Source organism: Macaca thibetana, chromosome 7, assembly GCF_024542745.1.
Source record: "Macaca thibetana thibetana isolate TM-01 chromosome 7, ASM2454274v1, whole genome shotgun sequence".
Classification (NCBI taxonomy): Eukaryota; Metazoa; Chordata; class Mammalia; order Primates; family Cercopithecidae; genus Macaca; species Macaca thibetana.
The window spans coordinates 139,837,868-139,856,495 of NC_065584.1; the positions used below are offsets into that span (position 1 = coordinate 139,837,868).

The window sequence follows — 18,628 nt, forward strand, 5'->3', positions numbered from 1 at the left end:
ATTTTAAAAATAAGAAATACAAATATAGATTACAAGGAGATAGAATTGCCACCATTTGCAAATAGTACACTACTTAAAATAACCAAAATAATAAAGTGACAAACCAAAGAAAATTCAGCACAGCAGTCACATATAAGATCAACTAGCCGGGCGCAGTGGCTCATGCCTGTAATCTCAATGCTTTGGGAGGCCGAGGTGGGCGGATCACAAGGTCAGGAGTTCGAAACCGGCCTGGCCAACATGGTGAAACCCTGTCTCTACTAAAAATATAAAAATTAGGTAGCCATGGTGGGGCATGCCTGTAGTCCCAGCAACTCAGGAGGCTGAGGCAGAAGAATCGCTTGAACCCAGGAGGTGGAGGTTGCAGTGAGCCAAGATTACGCCACTGCACTCCAGCCTGGGGGACAGCATGAGGCTCCATCTCAAAAGAAAAAAAAAGATCAACTTATACAAACTTATAAAAACAAACTTACTTTCCTACAAACTGGCAATAAATAATTAGAAACTACAATGGAAACATTAATTTCATCAGCAATTACCAGAAAAACATAAATGAATAAGTTTAGCAAAATATAAGCAAGTCATAAGGCCAGGCGTGATGGTTCACGTCTGTAATCCTAGCATTTTGGGAGGCTGAGGTGGGTGGATTACCAGCCTGGCCAACATGGTGAAACCCCGTCTCTATCAAAAGTACAAAAAATTAGCCAGGTGCAGTGGCACGCGCCTGTAATCCCAGCTACTCTGGAGGCTGAGGAAGGAGAATTGCTTGAACCCAGGAGGTGGACGTTGCAGTGAGTGGGCCAAGATCGCGCCACTGCACTCCAGCCTGGGCTACAGAGAGAAACTCTGTCTTAAACACAAAATAAACAAACAAAAAATATAAAAGCAAGTCACATATGGGTATTAAATAATTTTGCTGAGAGATGTAAAGTAAATCCAAATAAATGGAGATAAATGCCATGTTCCTGGAGGGAAATCTCAATATTATAAATATGTTGATGCTCTGCAAATTTACAAAGTCAATGTAAATTCAATCAACATACCAAGAGGACTTCTTAGGAAACTGGATAAGTAGATATAAAATTCATCTGCAAAGACAAGGTGCAGATTTTGTGGCAACATGAACATGAAAGCTGGCAATTCCCCTCCACAAATATTAAGGATAAAACTGGATAAAATGATCAAAAACAACCATTTCGGGGGACTGGAAATTAACCAAAAGAAGACTCCAAAGAAGTCTTTAGTCTAGAAAACTGCTAAAGTTCTAAGTATGAACCGTAAGAAGCTGTGCCCTTCGGCCTGAGGTTGCTCCTAACACCCGCTCCCAGCTAGGATGATGAGCCTGGCAATTTTACAGACTGAGTATCCCTCGTCCAAAATGCTTGGAACTAGAAGTGTTTCAGATTTTGGATTTTTTTCAGATTTTGGAATATTGCAGAATACATACTGGTTGAGCATCCTTACTCCGAAAATCTGAAACCCAAAATGCTCCAGTGAGCGCTTCCTTTGAGCATTGTGTTGGTGCTCAGAAGTTACAGATTTTGGGGCATTTCAGATTCTGTATTTTTTTATTATAAATGCTCAACCCATACCAACATGAAACTACCAAAAAGAACCTAGCAGCTTCTTGCTACAAAGGGTGGGCTCATTTCTGGGTAGGGCAGTGAAAACCTGTAGTGTTGGTGGATAAAAGTGGTGGGCTTGGTTGGGAATAAAGAGGAAAAATGTGCAGTTGATCTGAGGTTGAGGTCCTGGTTAGGATAAATGCCTAGGTAGTCAGAAATTTAGTGGAAAGATCATGTAAATGAGACAGCTACGGATGCATGGTGAGTTTATCACAACCTTTTAAGGCTCTCTTATGAAACAGTGGATAGAAGACAGTGAGATGACATGTTCAAAGTACTGACAGAAAAAAACAAAACTATAAACCACAAAATTTATATTTACCAAAACTATTATTCACAAGTGAAAGCAAAATACATGCCAAGACAAATGAAAACTGAGGGAATATGTTGCTAATAGACCTGCTCTGTAAGATACACTTTTTTAAAAAAGGGCCAGGCATGGGGAGGTGGCTCACACCTGCAATCCCAGGTGTGATTTGGGATGCCAAGGCAGGAGGATCTCTTGAGGCCAGGAGTTCAAGACCCGCCTGGGTAACACAGAGTATCCCCATCTTTTTTTTTTTCGAGACAGAGTCTTGCTCTGTAGCCCAGGCTGGGGTGCAGTGGCCGGATCTCAGCTCACTGCAAGCTCCGCCTCCCGGGTTTACGCCATTCTCCTTCCTCAGCCTCCCTAGTAGCTGGGACTACAGGCGCCTGCCACCTCGCCCAGCTAGTTTTTTTTTTTTTTTTTTTTTTTTTTGTATTTTTTAGTAGAGACAGGGTTTCACCAAGTTGGCCAGGATGGTCTCGATCTCCTGACCTCGTGATCCGCCCGTCTGGGCCTCCCAAAGTGCTGGGATTACAGGCTTGAGCCACCGCGCCCAGCCGAGGATCTCCATCTTTACTACACAGGCATGGTGACATGTGCATGTAGTCTCAGCTACTCAGGAGACTGAGGCAGGAAAACTGCTTGAGACCAGAAGTTTGAAGCTACAGTGAGCTATGACTGTACCACTGCACTCTAACCTGGACAGCAGAGTGAGACCTTATCTCTTAAAAGAGAAAAGAAAACAAAGGTACACTAAAAAGAGATCTTCAGGCTAAAAGGAAAATGATACCAGATATTAACTAATTCATATCTACAACAAAGAATGAAGAGTATGGGAAATGGTAAATATGTGGGTAAGCATAAAAGACAATACAAACAGATTTTTTTAATGTGGTCTATACATATTAATAGAACATGATTCAGCCTTAAAAAGGAAGGAAATTTTGACACAAGCTAAAATAAGGATGAACCTTGAAGACAAAGTATGCTAAAAAATATAAAACGGTCACAAAAGGACAAACACTGTGTAATTCCACTTACATGAAGTACCTAAAATAGTCAAATTCATAGAAACAAAAAGTAGAATGGTGGCTGTCAAGGGCTGGGAGGATGGGGAATAGAGAATTATTGTTTAACGGGTACAGAGTTTTAATTGTGCAAGATGAAAAGAGTTCTGGAGGGCTGGGCACAGTGGCTCACGCCTGTAATCCCAGCACTTTGGGAGGCTGAGGGGGGTGGATCACCTGAGATCAGGAGTTAACAGACCAACCTGGCCAACTTGGTGAAACCCCTTCTCTACTAAAAATACAAAAAATTAGCCGTGCATAGTGGCACATGCCTGTAATCCCAGCTACTCGGGAGGCTGAGGCAGGAGAATTACTTGAACCTGGGAGGCGGAGGTTACAGTGAGCTGAGATCGTGCCACTGCACTCCAGCCTGGGCGACACAGTGAGACTCCAACTCAAAAGAAAAGAAAAGAAAAGAGTTCTGGAGATGGCAGTAGTGATGGTTGCCAACATACTTAATGCCACTGAACTATATACTTAAAGATGGTAAATTTTATGTTAGGTATATTTTACCACAATTAGAAAATAAACTTTTTAAAAATACAATATATATATATTTTTGCTTTCTGCTCTTCATTTATTTAAAAACCTAAGATTTTTTGAGAAACAATGATTTTTAATGTAAAATCATAACACATATTGTTGGGATTACAAGTATATATGCATATACATATACCTGAATGGCACTAATAGCACAAAGGTAGGAGTAGAAAATGGAGTTATATTAGAGCAAGTTGCTATATTTTACTGGAACTGAGTCAGTATTAACCTGAAGTAGATTGTGATCAGTTAAAGGAACATAGAACGACAACTGAAAAATAAATTTTCGGAGGTTCCAAGATGGCCGAATAGGAAAAACTCTAGTCTCCAGCTCCCAGCGTGAGCAACGCAGAAGACGGGTGATTTCTGCATTTCCAACTGAGGTACCAGGCTCATCTCACTGGGGCTTGTCAGACAGTGGGTGCAGCCCACAGAGTGTGCACCAAAGCACGGCGGGGCATCACCTCACCCGGGAAGCACAAGGAGTCAGGGAAATTCCCTTTCCTAGCCAAGGGAAGCTGTGACAGACAGTACCTGGAAAATCGAGACACTCCCACTCTAATATTGCACTTTTCCAACGGTCTTAACAAGTGGCACACCAGGAGATTATATCTCGTGTCTGGCCCGGAGGGTCCCATGCCCATGAAGCCTCGCTCACTGCTAGCACAGCAGTCTGAGATCGAACTTCAGGGCGGCAGCAAGGGGTAGAGAAGACCTTAAATAACCTGATGGACCTGAAAACCACCACATGAGAACTACATGATGCATGCACAAGCTTCAGTAGCCGATTCGATCAAGTGGAAGAAAGGGTATCAGTGACTGAAGATCAAATTAATGAAATGAAGCGAAAAGAGAAGTTTAGAGAGAAAAGAGTAAAAAGAAACAAAGCCTCCAAGAAATATGGGACTATGTGAAAAGACCAAATCTACGTCTGATTGGTGTACCTGAAAGTGACGGGGAGAATGGAACCAAGGTGGAAAACACTCTTCAGGATATTATCCAGGAGAACTTCCCCAACCTAGTAAGGCAGGTCAACATTCAAATTCAGGAAATACAGAGAACGCCACAAAGATACTCCTTGAGAAGAGCAACTCCAAGACACATAATTGCCAGATTCACCAAAGTTGAAATGAAGGAAAAATATTAAGGGCATTCAGAGAGAAAGGTCAGGTTACCCACAAAGGGAAGCCCATCAGACTAACAGCAGATCTCTTGGCAGAAATTCTACAAGCCAGAAGAGAGTAGGGGCCAATATTCAACATTCTTAAAGAAAAGAACTTTCAACCCAGAATTTCACATCCAGCCAAACTAAGCTTCATAAGTGAAGGAGAAATAAAACCCCTTACAGACAAGCAAATGCTGAGAGATTCTGTCACCACCAGGCCTGCCTTACAAGAGCTCCTGAAGGAAGCACTAAACATGGAAAAGAACAACCGGTACCAGCCACTGCAAAAACATTACAAAATGTAAAGACCATCGACGCTAAGAAGAAACTGCATCAACTAACGTGCAAAATAACCAGCTAACATCATAATGACAGGATCAAATTCACAAATAACAATATTAACCTTAAATGTAAAAGGACTAAATGCTCCAATTAAAAGACACAGACTGGCGCATTGGATAAAGACTCAAGACCCATCAGTGTGCTGTATTTAGGAGACCTATCTCACGTGCAGAGACACATACAAGCTCCAAATAAAGGGATGGAGGAAGATCTACCATGCAAATGGAAAACAAAAAAAAAGCAGGGGTTGCAATCCTGGTCTCTGATAAAACAGACTTTAAACCAACAAAGATCAAAAGAGACAAAGAAGGCCATTACATAATGGTAGAGGGATCAATTCAACAAGAAGAGCTAACTATCCTAAATATATATTCACCCAATACAGGAGCACCCAGATTCATAAAGCAAGTCCTTAGAGACCTACAAAGAGACTTAGACTCCTACACAATAATAATGGGAGACTTTAACACCCCACTTCAACATCAGACAGATCAACGAGACAGAAAGTTAAAAGGATATCCAGGAACTGAACTCAGCTCTGCACTAAGAGGACCTAATAGACATCTATAGAACTCTCCACCACAAATCAACAGAAATACATTCTTTTCAGCACCACATTGCACTTATTCCAAAATTGACCACATAGTTGGAAGTAAAGCACTCCTCAGCAAATGTAAAACAACAGAAATTATCACAAACTGTCTCTGAGACCACAGTGCAATCAAACTAGAACTCAGCATTAAGAAACTCACTCAAAACTGCTCAATTACAGGGAAACTGAACAACCTGCTCCTGAATGACTACTGTGCACATAACCAAATGAACGCAGAAATAAAGATGTACTTTGTAACCAATGAGAACAAAGACACAACATATTAGAATCTCTGGGACACATTTAAAGCAATGTGTAGAGGGAAATTTATAGCACTAAATGCCCACAAGAGAAAGCAGGAAAGATCTAAAATCGACACCCTAAGATCACAATTAAAAGAACTAGAGAAGCAAGAGCAAACACATTCAAAAGCTAGCAGAAGGCAAGAGATAACTAAGATCAGAGCAGAACTGAAGGAGATAGAGACACAAAAAACTCTTCAAAAAAAATCAATGAATCCAGGAGCTGGTGTTTTGAAAAGATCAACAAAATTGATAGACCACTAGCAAGACTAATAAAGAAGAAAAGAGAGAACAATCAAATAGATGCAACAAAAAATGATAAAGGCGATATCACCACTGATCCCACAGAAATACAAACTACCATCAGAGAATACTATAAACACCTCTATGCAAATAAACTAGAAAATCTAGAAGAAATGGATAAATTTCTGGACAAATACACCCTGCCAAAACTAAACCAGGAAGAAGTTGAATCCCTGAATAGACCAATGGCAGGCTCTGAAATTGAGGCAATAATTAAAAGCCTACCAACCAAAAAAAGTCCAGGACCAGACGGATTCACAGTCAAATTCTGCCAGAGGTACAAAGAAGAGCTGGTATCATTCCTTCTGAGACTACTCCAATCAACAGAAAAAGAGGGAATCCTCCCTAACTCATTTTATGAGGTCAGCATCACCCTGATACCAAAGCCTGGCAGAGACACAACAAAAAAAGAGAATTTTAGACCAATATCCCTGATGAACATCGATGCAAAAATCCTCAATAAAATACTGGCAAACTGAATCCAGCAGCACATCAAAAAGCCTATCCACCACAATCAAGTTGGCTTCATCCCTGGGATGCAAGGCTGATTCAACATACGCAAATCAAAAAACGTAATCCATCACATAAACAGAACCAAAGACAAAAACCACATGATTATCTCAATAGATGCAGAAAAGGTCTTCAACAAAATTCAACAGCCCTTCATGCTAAAAACTCTCAATAAACTAGGTATTCATGGGACATATCTCAAAATACTAAGAGCTATTTATGACAAATCCACAGACGATATCATACTGAATTGGCAAAAACTAGAAGCATTCCCTTTGAAAACGGGCACAACACAGGGATGCCCTCTCTCACCACTCCTACTCAACATAGTGTTGGAAGTTCTGGCTAGGGCAATCAGGCAGGAGAAAGAAATAAAGGGTATTCAATTAGGAAAAGAGGAAGTCAAATTGTCCCTGTTTGCAGATGAGATGATTGTATATTTAGAAAACCCCATCGTCTCAGCCCAAAATCTCCTTAAGTTGATAAGCAACTTCAGCGAAGTCTCAGGATACAAAATCAATGTGCAAAAATCACAAGCATTTCTATACACTAAGAACAGACAGAAAGCCAAATCATGAGTGAACTCCCATTCACAATTGCTTCAAAGAGAGTAAAATACCTAGGAATCTAACTTACAAGGGATGTGAAGGACCTCTTCAAGGAGAACTACAAACCACTGCTCAATGAAATAAAAGAGGACACAAACAAATGGAAAAACATTCCATGCTCATGGATAGGAAGAATCAATATCGTGAAAATGGCCATATTGCCCAAGGTAATTTACAGATTCAATGCCATCCCCATCAAGCTGCCAATGACTTTCTCCACAGAATTGGAAAAAACTACTTTAAAGCTCATATGGAACCAAAAAGGAGCCCACATTGCAAGACAATCCTAAACAAAAAGAACAAAGCTGGAGGCATCACGCTACCTGACTTCAAACTATACTACAAGGCTTCAGCAACCAAAACAGCATGTTACTGGTACCAAAACAGAGATATAGACCAATGGAACAGAACAGAGGCCTCAGAACTAATACCACACATCTACAGCCATCTGATCTTTGACAAACCTGAGAAAAACAAGAAAAGGGGAAAGGATTCCCTATTTAATAAATGGTGCTGGGAAAACTGGCTAACCATATGTAGAAAGCTGAAACTGGATCCCTTCCTTACACCTTATACAAAAATTAATTCGAGATGGATTAAAGACTTAAATGTTAGACCTAAAACCATAAAAACCCTAGAAGAAAACCTAGGCAATACCATTCATGACATAGGAATGGGCTAGGACTTTATGACTAAAACACTAAAAGCAACAAAAGTCAAAATAGAAAAACGGGATCTAATTAAACTAAAGAGCTTCTGCACAGCAAAAGAAACTACCATCAGAGTGAACAGGCAACCTACAGAATGGGAGAAAATTTTTACAATCTACCCATCTGACAAAGGGCTAATATCCAGAATCTACAAATCTACAAAGAACTTAAACAAATTTACAAGAAAAAATCAAACAACCCCATCAAAAAGTGGGCAAAGGATATGAACAGACATTTCTCAAAAGAAGACATTTATGCAGCCAACAGACACATGAAAAAATGCTCATCATCACTGGCCATCAGAGAAATGCAAGTCAAAACCACAATGAGACACCATCTCACACCAGTTAGAATAGCGATCATTAAAAAGTCAGGAAACAACAGGTGCTGGAGAGGATGTGGAGAAATAGGAACGCTTTTACACTGTTGGTGGGACTGTAAACTAGTTCAACCATTGTAGAAGACAGTATGGTGATTCCTCAAGGCTCTAGAACCAGAAACACCATTTGACCCAGCCATCCCATTACTGGGTGTATACCCAAAAGATTATAAATCATGCTGCTATCTTTACATGCACACATATGTTTATTGCAGTACTATACACAATAGCAAAGACTTGGAACCAACCCAAATGCCCATCAATGATAGATTGGATTAAGAAATGTGGGCAGGGCGCGGTGGCTCAAGCCTGTAATCCCAGCACTTTGGGAGGCCGAGACGGGTGGATCACGAGGTCAGGAGATCGAGACCATCCTGGCTAACACGGTGAAACCCCGTCTCTACCAAAAAATACAAAAAACTAGCCGGGCGAGGTGGCGGGCTTCTGTAGTTCCAGCTACTTGGGAGACTGAGGCAGGAGAATGGCGTGAACCCGGGAGGCGGAGCTTGCAGTGAGCTGAGATCCGGCCATTGCACTCCAGCCTGGGCGACAGAGCGAGCCTCCGTCTCAAAAAAAAAAAAAAAAGAAAAAGAAATGTGGCACATATACACCATGGAATACTATGCAGCCATAAAAAACGATGAGTTCATGTCCTTTGTAGGGACATGGATGAAGCTGGAAACCATCATTCTCAGCAAACTATCGCAAGGACAGAAAACCAAACACCACATGTTCTCACTCACAGGTGGGAATTGAACAATGAGAACACTCGGACACAGGATAGGGAACATCACACACTGGGGCCTGTTGTGGGGTGAGGGGAGGGGGAAGGGATAACATTAGGAGATATACCTCATGTAAATGACGAGTTAATGGGTGCAGCACACCAACATGGCACATGTATACATATGTAACAAAGCTGCACGTTGTGCACACGTACCCTAGAACTTAAAGTATAACAATAAAAAAAAAGAAAAAGAAATTTTAAAAATATTTAAAAATATATGTAAATATGTATGTATTATGTATGTAATCCTAGCACTTTGGGAGGCTGAGGCGAATGGATCACCTGAGGTCAGGAGTTCGAGACCAGCATGGTCAACATGGTGAAACCCCGTCTCTACAAAAATACAAAAATTAGCCCGGCGTGGTGGCAGACGCCTGTAATTCCAGCTACTCGGGAGGCTGAGGCAGGAGAATTGCTTGAATCTGGGAGGTGGAGGTTGCAGTGAACTGAGATCACGCCACTGCACTCCAGCCTAGGCGACAAGGGTGAGACTGTCTCAAAAAAATAAAAAATAAAATAAAATAACAAATAAAATAGAATAAAATGGCAAAGCAGTTCATTGCGGTCTTTTTGTACATTAGTTATACATGCCCATGATAAACACGGCATGTGCATTCACTGATAAGGATCATTTTGAGGTCCTATGGCATTACCTAGACAACTAGCAACTCATACCTTATCTGCATGATCAGGCAAAGTTCTTTCAAAGATTAAGGTTTCTGGGTTTCAACTTTAAGAAACCACAGCAGAATAACACACTTCAAATTTGACCTATCCAGTTTAAAAGATCAGTCGGAAAAAAGAGTTCCACTGAAGTGGAAAACAAAACAAAAACAAGAAATGATTAAAAAAAAAAAAAAAAAATTCAAGATAGAAGTTGGTAACCTACAGAACAAAATAGTGAAGAAGGAAAGCAGGCAGTAGCAGCCAAGATTACCAAAGAGGAAAAAAAGCATTTTGGAAGATTAGTCTGGCGTCAGTATTCCAAGCTTCCACTAATCACCTCACATCCCTATACCTCCACCTCAATCTCTCCCTTTCTGCCGATGACCCTGCCTCGTGTTTTTGTTTGTTTGGTTGTTTTTTTTTTTTTTTTTTTTTTTTTTTTTTTGAGATGAAATTTCACTCTTTGTCACCCAGGCTGGAGTGCAATGGCATGATCTCGGCTGACTGCAACCTCCACTTCCTGGGTTCAGGCAATTCTCCTGACTCAGCCTCCAGAGTAGCTGGGATGACAGGTAGCTGCCACCACACCTGGCTAATTTATGTATTTTTAGTAGAGACAGGGTTTCACCATATTGACCAGGCTGAAATCGAACTCCCGACCTCAGGTGATCTGCCCGCCTCGGCCCTCCAAAGTGCTGGAATTACAGGCATGAGCCACCCTGCCCGGCCAACCCTGCTTCTTTACCAAGCAAAGTAAAAATTCCTTTAATTATCTGTGTGCTTAAGAATTTTCCAGATCCTTAGATATCCATTCTTTGTTCCTTCTGGGCAACATAGTGAGATCCCATCTCTAAAAAATTACAAAAAAATTAGCAGGGCATGGTGGCATATGCCTATAGTCCCAGCTACTTGGGAAGCTGAGATGGGAGGATCTCTTGAGCCTGGAAGGTCAATGCAGTGAGTTGTAACTGCACTCCAACCTGGACAACAGGTCCTGTCTCCAAAAAAAAATTTTTTTTTTAATTAACAAAAAAGATAAAATATCCCCATATCACCAGAAAATGGCTCCATCATCAATCTTCTCTCTTGTATTATCAACCTTCCCCTCTTTACTAGCTTCCTTCTTCAACATATAAGTATGCTCAAAATTTCTCCATCTTTACAAAAACTCTGCCTCCTCCCTGCAACCTCTTCAAACTCAGTAGCCAGAACGAGCTTCCTAAAAGACAAACCCAACTAATGTTACATTTTTGTTGAAAATCCCTTAAGAGAGTTCTCTATTACCTTTGAGAAATTTTTTCAAAATCTAAGGATATTATTTCTGACCAATAAATGTTCCCTTGTGTTCCTTATTTTCATATACTTATTCAAACTGTGATGTCATTTTCCCATTATACCTCGCTTTCCAAGAAGAAGTATAATCTATTTTTCCAATCTTTAAATCTGAACTTGGGTATGAGACTTGATTTGGCTAATGGTACATTAGGAAATATGACACAGCAGGGGTTTTAAAAGCACTTCTGCAATGGGGTTTGCCCTCTCTTGCTACCAGGAACCTAACTGTGATTCATTCTCCAGGATTCAGCTTGACCATACTCTCAGAAGGAAATACCAATCTTTTTTTTTTTTTTTTTTTTTTTTTTTTTTTTTTTTTAGGCGGAATCTCACTCTGTCGCCCAGGCTGGAGGGCAGTGGCGTGATCTCGGCTCGCTGCAAGCTCCGCCTCCTGGGTTCACGCCATTCTCCTCCTCAGCCTCTTGAGTAGCTGGGACTACAGGCGCCCGCCACCACGCCTGGCTAATTTTTTGTATTTTTTTAGTAGAGACGAGGTCTCACCGTGTTAGCCAGGATGGTCTCGCTCTCCAGACCTCATGATCCACCCGCCTCGGGCTGGGATTACAGGCGTGAGCCACCGCGCCCGTCCGAAATACCAATCTTGTACCAGTGGGGTTTTTTTTCTTTTTCTTTCTTTTTTCTTTTTCTTTTTTTTTCTTTGAGACAGGGTCTTAGTCTCACCCAGGCTGGAATGCAGCAGTGCAATGATCTTGGCTTATGCAACTTTCACCTCCCAGATTCAAGTGATCCTCCTACCTCAGCCTCCCAAGTAGCTGGAACTACAGGTGCACACCACCACGCCTGGCTAATTTTTTTGTATTTTTAGTAGAGATGGGGTTTTGCCATGTTGCCCAGGCTGGTCGCAAACCAGTGTTTTCTTTCTATCCTCCAATGATCACTTATGAATATTTGGTACAACCTTTGATTTTTCTTGTCTGTTACCCTCTTTAGACTATGAGTAAAGTGAAAGTGAAGACTGGCTTGTTCAGCTCTGTCTCAGCACCTTTCACGGTGTTCAATAATGTTTGTTAGTTAATGAATGATAGATCTGCAACAAAGATACAGAGAAGCTGATGTAGTGAACCAAATCAGAAACAATAATGACTTGAAATAAAGGTGCATGTAAACATACATAAAACTCAGCTGGGCATGGTGGCTCATGCCTATAATCCCAGCACTTTGGGAGGCTGAGGCAGGCAGATCACTTGAGGACAGAAGTTTAAGAACAGCCTGGCCAACATAGTGAAACCCCATCTCTACCAAAAAATGCAAAAACTAGCCGGGCGTGGTGGCACATGCCTGTAGTCCCAGCTACTGGGGAGGCTGAGGCAGGACAATCACTTGAACCTGAAAGGTGGAGGTTGCAGTGAGCCAAGATCAAGTCACTGTATTCCAGCTTGGGCAACAGAATGAGACCCTGTCTCAAAACAAACAAACAAACAAACAAAGAAAAAAAAAATTACCATTATTAATATTGTCACACAATATCCGAAACCATTGTTTTATGGAGCTTAAAAGAGAGCCAAAGAGAGCCAAAATAGCAGATGGTTTATCTTCCTCCGGGCCCTATTAAGTACAGATGTGGATCATCTCACTATCATCAGCCCGAGAATGAAGCAGGCACAAAGAAAAGGCAGTGCTAGAGATGCTGCAGAGATGGGGTCCAAACGTTGATTTAACCACATCTGATCATTGTTCTCTCTCTGAACTTTTTTTGCTAGATGAGTCAAATCCCCTTTATAATTAAATCCTAATCTTTTAAATTTAAACAGAGTAAACTATAAAATGGCCACGAATTCTTCCCATCCCTATATACATACTACTTTGCAATGTGACTTAATCCTTCTTTCCAAGAAGAGGTACAGTGTATTTTTCCAATTCTTAAATCTGGGCTTGGCTATGTGACTTGCTGTGGCTAATGGTACATTAGCAAATATGACACAGTAGAAGCTTTAAAAGCACTTGTGCAGTGGGGCTTTCCCTCTCTTGATGCTAGGATTCTTAAGACTACCAAGCAAAGAAACCTGGGCTAGGCTCCTGAAGGATGAGATACTACATGGGGAGACGCTTCAGCTCTCTCAGTCAAGGCTCTAGACATGTGAGTGAAGCCACCCTAGAACGTCCAGTCACAACTGAGCCAGCCTCAGATTACAAGAATCATCTAACCAACACAAAAAAGTTTGAGAAATAAGTGTTTGTTGTTTTAAGCCACTAACTTTTGGATGGTTTTTTACACAGTGTTACAGATTAAACACTTGTTTCCCTCCAAAATTCCTCTGTTGAAGCTCTAACCCTCAGTGTGACTACATTTGTACATAGTCTGGGCTCTATAGAAGTAATCAAGGTTAAATGAAGTTATTAGGGTGGGGCCCTGATCTCATAGGATTGGTGTCCTTATAAGAAACACTGAATAGCTTCCTTGTGTGCTCTCTCTCCACCATGTGAGAACACAGCAAGAAGTCCCCAAAAACAGAGAGTCTAACCAGAAAGAGACCCTACCAGACCTTGATCTACGAGAAAATAAATTTCTGTTAAACAACATTTTGTTATGGTAGCTAAAGCAGAATAATACCTGTACACACAGCATAGCGAATTGACACAGCCCCGCTAATTATTTTTTAAAAGGTTACTACTTGAAAACCACTAATTTTTGGTAGATGTCCTTCAAGTTTTAAATTAATTTATGCTAACTTAAGCTAACAATAGGTTGCCTTTTGTTACTATTTGCTCTTACTGGATCATCAAAGTTCTTTTCTAAGAAGTGTCTAAGATTGCACAGAGTGAAAATACCTTCAGCTATTCACCAAAGTAGATGTTTGCTACAGGATATAGTACTACAGCAATGCATTCATATTAATTCATCCAAATGTTTGAGCACCACTTTACTTGATAATGTCTATAATAAGGATGAAACAAAACATAGTCCCTCAACGCTACTGAGGGAAGAGAGAAAACAGTTTGTGGAACAGAATACTGGCTTTTGTAGGCTCTGTCCTCTTAATATAACCCATATCTTCGTATTTTATATATTAATTCCTCTAAATCACCTTTCCAAATACCAAAGTCAAGCTTTCATACATTAGCAGATTAAAAGCTTCAAGGTACAGCATAGTGGTGCTTCCTGCCGGTCAACTGTTCTGTTTTGACATACCAGTATAGCAGTATGTGTGCCATTATTTAACTGTTTTATTATTTCAGTGAATACTTAACTATTGTCACAAATTTTATATATTTTTTTAAATTCAGGAAAATGATAAAATCAAAAGGTCAACAGCTGTGATCACACAACAAAGAGAAGATGGAATTAAGTATACTAAAGGCAGGAATCTTTGACCAGCTGACCAGTTCAATTACTAAGTAAAAGACAAACTATATGGCTGAGTGTGGCGACTCATGCCTGTAATCCTAACACTTTGGGAGGCCAAGGCGGGTGAATCATTTGAGGTCAGGAGTTCGAGACCAGCCTGGCCAATATGGTGAAACCCCGTCTTTACTAAAAATACAAAAAATTAGCCAGGCGTGGTGGTGCACATCTATAGTCCCAGCTACTCAGGAGACTGAGGCATGAGAATTGCTTGAACCTGAGAGGCGGAGGTTGCAGTGAGCCGAGATCGTACCACTGTGCTCCAGCCTGGGCAACAGAGCCAGACTCCATTTCAAAAAAAAAAGACAAAATATATAACCATACGCTATATATAAAAGTTAAGTGAAAGTGATAAAAGAAGTGGAGAAATCTTTGGAATCATGAACTATTGATGATAAAAAAAACAATGCTAGTTATGAAAATCCAAAAAACAGTCATGGGTCCACAAAAAATCTTAAATAATGCATACTATAGATTCCTTAGTCATATCAAGATTTCAAAATGGGAACCTGAGATAAGAAATTTTTTTTTTTGAGATAGAGTCTCACTCTGTCACCCAGGCTGGAGTGCAGTGGTGTAATCTCCGCTCACTGCAACCTCCACCTCCCAAGTTCAAGCGATTTTCCTGCCTCAGCCTCCCGAGTAGCTGGGATTACAGGTGCCCACCACCATGCCTGGATGATTTTTGTATTTTAAGTAGAAACGGGGTTTCACTATGTTGTCCAGGCTGGTCTTGAACTCCTGACCTCGTCATCTGCCCACCTCGACCTCTCAAAGTGCTAGGATTACAGGCATGAGCCACCGTGCTCGGCCTGAGATAATAAGTTTTTTGTAAAAATTAGTCAAAATAGGTAAATCTATTGAGACAGAAAGTAGATAAGCAGTTGCCTAAGACTAAATGTTACGGTAAATGGGGGATGGCTGCTAATGGGTATTGGTGTTTATTGGGGGGTGATGAAAATGTTCTAAAATTGACTGTAGTAATGGTTATACAACTCTGAATGTACTAAAAACTATTAAATTGTACACTTTAAATGGGTAAATTATATGGAATGTGAATTGTTTCTCAAAAAATATATTGCTGATTAAAACTTTCACTTAAAACTCTTAACAGTTAAAAAAATTTGACATAGTGTTTTAAATATGCTTTTCTTGTTTTAAAAATCATGTCCGTTACTCCAAGGTTTATAAAGAAGCAAAACACTTGCACCACTGCAACTTTATTTTTTCTCCCCTAGAAATAGAACCCTCTCCCTGAAACAATTGTCCAACTTTTACACCTTTGACTTTCATTCAGATTTTCAAGAACATATATAGGTCAGGCATGGTGGATCACGCCTGTAATCCCAGCACTTTGGGAGGCCGAGACAGGCAGATCACGAGGTCAGGAGATCAAGACCATCCTGGCTAACATGGTGAAACCCTGTCTCTCCTAAAAATACAAAAAAAAATTAGCTGGGCATGGTAGTGGGCGCCTGTAATCCCAGCTACTCAGGAGGCTGAGGCAAGAAAATCGCTTGAACTTGGGAGATGGAGGTTGCAGTGAGCGGAGATCGTGCCAATGCACTCCAGCCTGGGTGACAGAATGAGACTCCATCTCAAGAAAAGTAAAAATAAAAATAAAAAACACATATAAATAGCAGACAGCCTATATAACACAGTAATTCTTATAAAAAAAGTATGAAGAAAATGCTGAGGAAGTCCAGTAGCTGGAACCCACTAACCTCACACAGTCTACTATTATCTCTTTAGAGTACTTGCCTGTCAATCGCAACTTACCTTCATCATGACACTTAGTGCATATTTTTGATCTTCCCTCTTTGCTGCAGCTTTTGCTTCTGTAGCTTCTTTTGCTCTCTCTTGTGCTTGCAAGATAGATTTTTCTCTAATTCTTTGCATCATCTCTTTGTCAACTAAAATGTACAGAATATTGCTAAATTAGAATTATGATAAATTTGCTTTACTTATGAGAAAACTACTTAAATAAACTGAACCAGGATGAGATTTCTTTGGACCCAACTTCACAAGGAGCATGGAAAACATTTTTCAATATTAAACTGGCCAAGAAGCTAATACTAAAAGGTAAGCAACTAACTGTAGTCATAATGAATGACCACAGAATGAAGGGGGTGGAGAGGAAGAGGAAGGGGTGGGGGAGGGACACAAGAGGCAGGTAATGAGAGGGAGAAGGTGAGGACGAAGGTGCAAGGACACATTTATCCTCTTCCTTCTCTGTTAGGAAACTAGGGCTATTTGCATATAAACCTGATCACAATAAATCATCACTCCAAGGTCTCCTAGGAAAGATGAGTTGAGATCATCTAAAATGATCAATCTCCTTCAAAAATATAAAGCAATAATTTACACCTAATGAGAGTACAAGGCCAGCCCTAAGAAAAATTATAAAGTAGCATGAAATTTTTTTATATATGTAATATATATCATATATGTATATGATATGATATATATTATATATTTTTATATTATATATTTTATATTTTATATATATCGTATGTATATAAAACCTTACCATTCACGGTTTGTTTGTTTGTTTGGTTTCCTGAGACAAGATCTCCCTCTGTCACCCAGGCTGGAGTGCAGTTGAGCAATCACAGCTTACCACAACCTTAACCTCCTAGGCTCAAGCAATCCTCCTACCTCAGCTTCCTGAGTAGCTGGGACTACAGGTGTGTGCCACCACATCCGGCTAATTTTTAAATTTTACGTAGAGACGAGGTCTCACTATATTGCCCAGGCTGGTCTTGAACTCCTGGGTTCAAGCTATGCTCCTACCTTGGCCTCCCAAAGTGCTGGAATTACAGGTGTGAGCCACCGCGCAAGAACTCAGTTATTTTTATATTTGGTGTGGCTCAATGTTTCACAAAATGCAGGCTGTGATCCGTTAGTGGGTAAATTATCTTATAGAAGGAAAGATCAGGGCCTGAGGGAAAAGATCTAGCCTTTGAGCAGAAAAAAAAAAACAGAAGGGGAGCTGAGAAAACTTGAGGGGAAGATAAAGTTGGGGAGAGTAGATAAGGGGTGGGTAGAGGGATGAATCATATCCCAAGCATGGGTTCTTAACCTTTTTTGTGCAGCAGACACCTTGGCAGAGTAGTGAATATAGATCCTTTCACAATGTTTTAAAATGTATGAAATAAAATATACAGGTCTACAAAGAAACTTTGTATATATTATGTATAACTTTGTTATACTAAAAACACTCATAAAACATTAGTGATATACTATTTTTTTTTTTTTTTTTGAGCCAGAGTCTTGCTCTGTCACCAGGCTGGAGTGCCGTGGCCCGATCTCAGCTCACTGCAACCTCTGCCTCCTGGGTTCAAGCAATTAGCAATTCTCCTGCCTCAGCCTCCCAAGCAGCTAGGACTACGGGCATGCATCACCACACCCACCTAATTTGGGTCCAGTACCTTGATCTGGACTTCCCAGCCTACAGGACTGTGAGAAATAAATTTCTGTTGTTTATAAGCTTCTCAGTTGATGGTATTTCGTTATAGTACCCAAACAGACTAAGACACTACTATCGTTTGTTGCCTATCTTCACAATTGAAGAGAACGTTAAATTTCAGTTAGAGGTAAGTAAAAGTGTGTAATTTTATTCATCTGACTAAAACTAGGTCTGAAGCCTCTTCTCATCTCTCCTCCTTTTTAAAAACAGGAAGGTAGACAGTTGAGTCAGCTTCAGGGTCAGACATACTGGAAGAGTATTAACTTCCCAAATGAAATACTCCATGTCTAATAGAAATTAAAGAGGGTATGAAGAAGGAATTTCCAGAACAAATGAGAAAAATTAGAGTTTGAATAATGAGGCAGAGGGTCTTGGTGTATAAACTGGAGTTCCACGATATTTTATGTGGAAAAAAAGGTTAAATAAATAATCCCACCGAATTGCAAGTAAATCTGAGTTTGATTTCTTTTTTTTAAGAGAGGGTCACATACTGTCACCCAGGTTGGAGTGCAGCAGTATGAGCATGGCTCACTGCAGCCTCCAACTCTTGGGCTCAA

At 40.4% G+C, this 18,628-nt stretch overlaps 1 protein-coding gene across 2 annotated transcripts in view; it reads right to left on the reverse strand.

Annotated features, from left to right (window-relative positions):
• The window catches only part of DNAAF4 (dynein axonemal assembly factor 4), a 64,304-nt gene that overhangs the window by 40,852 nt on the left and 4,824 nt on the right, over positions 1-18,628 (reverse strand). For both annotated transcript variants that reach the window (XM_050799795.1, XM_050799794.1), the window contains exon 3: positions 16,382-16,515. In XM_050799795.1, the coding sequence (XP_050655752.1) occupies positions 16,382-16,515 (134 nt within the window). The remainder of the gene's footprint in view (positions 1-16,381; positions 16,516-18,628) is intronic.